The sequence below is a fragment of the Cryptomeria japonica genome, chromosome 5, assembly GCF_030272615.1.
Source record: "Cryptomeria japonica chromosome 5, Sugi_1.0, whole genome shotgun sequence".
NCBI classification, from domain to species: domain Eukaryota; kingdom Viridiplantae; phylum Streptophyta; class Pinopsida; order Cupressales; family Cupressaceae; genus Cryptomeria; species Cryptomeria japonica.
In genome coordinates, this window is record NC_081409.1 from 247442744 (window position 1) to 247445556 (window position 2813).

Below are 2813 nucleotides of genomic sequence, written 5' to 3' on the forward strand. Positions count from 1 at the left end.
TGATGTGATCTAGAAAGTGAAGTCCTAACACACAATTATAACTTCAAGAAAATCTATCCTACTAAATTATATATTAAATATTTTAATTATGAATATAATATAATGTTTCAACATTTTCTACAAACTATTTAACACTCGATGCACATGAATCTTGTTATTTCTGCTTTTAGGCTTTTCTTCAACGTACCGACGATCTTAGTCGACCATCTTAGTCGACACAAATGGGCATATCTGAATATTATAAGGAGAATGATCGATTTCATCTGCATATTACATATATTTTAACATTTTCTTTTTTTCTTAAATGAAAATGCACTTTACTACTGTGCAAATTTGTGCACCGTCAATTGGATGAGATAACACTACCCATGATTTGTGACTCGGTTCGTGGCCAGAAGATACACGAGCCAAACATTTACGTAAGCACTTACATCAGATTACTTGTCATTTTATCTCAAAACAAAAACAGTGCACATGGTGTAATAATTATAAATGCAATGCAGCTGTGTCATTATGAAGTAGTGAAGCCTGAGTTGCAGCAAAAGATGGGGTCATTGGGTCAGCAGAAACCTCATGTAGTGGTCTTCCCTTACCCAGTCCAGGGTCACATGAATCCATTAATGGAGTTTGCTAAGAGGCTTGTCTGCAGAAACCTCCATGTGACTTTCATCACCACAGAGAGAGTTAGAGAGCGAATGATAAAAGCTCAGAGTGGGGCTACTGTTCATGTGACCAGTGCTTTGCAGGATATCAGAATTGAAACAATTTCAGATGGGCTTTCTCCTGATTGTGAGCAGACGAAAGATGTAGATATGGTATTTGATTTGTTTAGAAAAGTTGGAGGTCTTACACTTGAACAGGTGATAGAGAGGCTCAATTCTCAAGGTGATACAGTCTCTTGTATTGTCTATGATTCTCTGCTGGAATGGGTTCCTGATATTGCAAGCAAGTTTAATATTCCTTCAGCATTTTTCTGGACGCAGTCCTGTGCAGTTTATTCCATCTATTATCATTTTTACACAGGAATGGGTAAGCTTATCTTAATCCAGATATTAAAATATTATTTTGGATTTTGTTTAATATTTACAGTTTTTCTGGTTTTTGTTAGGATACACTTATGTCCATGGATAGATGTAAGCTTGCTGCTTTTTTACACTAACATTAACTTATTTCCATAATCTATGAACGTGTATATGTTTAACTGACTGAGAGCTGTAAATGATTTTGTTTGATAATAAATTCTTTCAAACAATTTGTAATGGGGCCGATTAGCTGGAAAAATGGGATGTTGTAACATGGATAATATTAAAGTTCTTCAAAAATTTGTTCCTGCTATTTATTAGCATATGTTTCTCTGTTTTCTTATTTTTTAATATTGATATCCACTTTATAATATTGGTCTTTAGTGAAAGCAAAAGATGAAGCAGGGAACGTGAGAGATGTAATAGAAATACCAGGGCTTCCACAGCTATGCCAATCAGACTTGCCATCCTTTCTACAGCCTTCAAATACAAATGGGCCATTATTCCGACTGGTGATGAACCAATTTAGTACCATTTCCCAGGCCACATGGATACTGGGAAACTCTTTTGATGAGTTGGAAATGGCAGAGATACAATCCATGGATTCACTCATTCCAATAAGAACAGTAGGCCCTCTTCTTCCCTCGGCTTTTCTAGATGGAAACGATCCACAAGACCAAGAGGTTGGAACAAATCTTTGGAAAGCAGGGAATTGTATAGACTGGCTCAATACAAAGGAAGCCTCAACTGTTGTATATGTTTCCTTTGGCAGTTTAGCTGTTCTTTCGAAAGAGCAGATCATAGAAATAGCCCTTGGGTTGAAGGCCAGTCGTCATTCTTTTTTGTGGGTGATTCGTCCTGATGATAACAAAGAAGAAAATAATAATGTAGATGAGTTTCTAGAGGGTTTCCTTGAGGAAACTGTATATCAAGGGCTAGTTGTGTCATGGTGTCCACAGATGGCAGTGCTTAGTCATCCTTCTGTGGGTATGTTTGTCACACATTGTGGATGGAATTCTACATTAGAGAGCCTCAGCTCAGGTTTACCTGTCCTAACTATTACTCAGTGGAGTGATCAACCAACTAATTCTATGTATATTGAAGAGGTGTGGAAGACTGGAATAAGATTGAATAAATTAGGAGATGGGCTAGTTGGGAGGGATGAGGTGGAGAAATCTATTAAGAGAGTTATGGAAAGTGATGAAGGTTTGGAGTTGAGGAAGAATGCTTTGCAGTGGAAGATATTAGCAAAGAAAGCAATGGTGAAAGGTGGATCTTCTGATAAGAATATTGATTGTTTCATTCATGAAGTCATTGCTAGAACAACACTGGCTTGACACATAATTATTAATTGGAACTAAACTTTCTCTTAACAGAGAATTCGAAACTATGGCATCTGTAATGGTTTGACATGCGGATAAATTCATATATCACGTGGTTGTGATTGTTGCAATTAACTAGTAGCAAGCATGTACATAGTAGCAAGCATCTACAATGATTGAGACAAATTCATTATTTTATATCCTATCGTTGCACACGTCATTTTCATATATTATTATTTTCCTTTTATGAAGACTTCTAGATAATGAGAATACCACTAAGCATATTTTGAGAAAACTATTCTTAAAATTTGACAACAACACACCCCTTGAGTTAAGGAATTATTTGTGTAAATCCAATGTAAAATTTGAGGTGAGTTCTTCACAGGAGCATCCTTTATCTAAAAACAATTATTTATCAATTAAAATTATGTCATGTTTTATTTTATTTTATTGTATTTTTAATTTTTTT

General features: G+C 35.5%; 1 protein-coding gene across 1 annotated transcript; it reads left to right on the top strand.

Moving 5' to 3' along the window:
* Positions 1-532: 532 nt before the first annotated feature.
* LOC131064415 (UDP-glycosyltransferase 74E1) lies at positions 533-2542 on the top strand. The gene is made up of 2 exons (XM_057998548.2): positions 533-1029; positions 1407-2542. The coding sequence occupies exons 1-2, from the start codon at positions 546-548 to the stop codon at positions 2357-2359; spliced, it is 1437 nt and encodes a 478-aa protein (XP_057854531.2). The 5' UTR covers positions 533-545; the 3' UTR covers positions 2360-2542.
* The last annotated feature ends 271 nt before the right edge of the window (positions 2543-2813 follow it).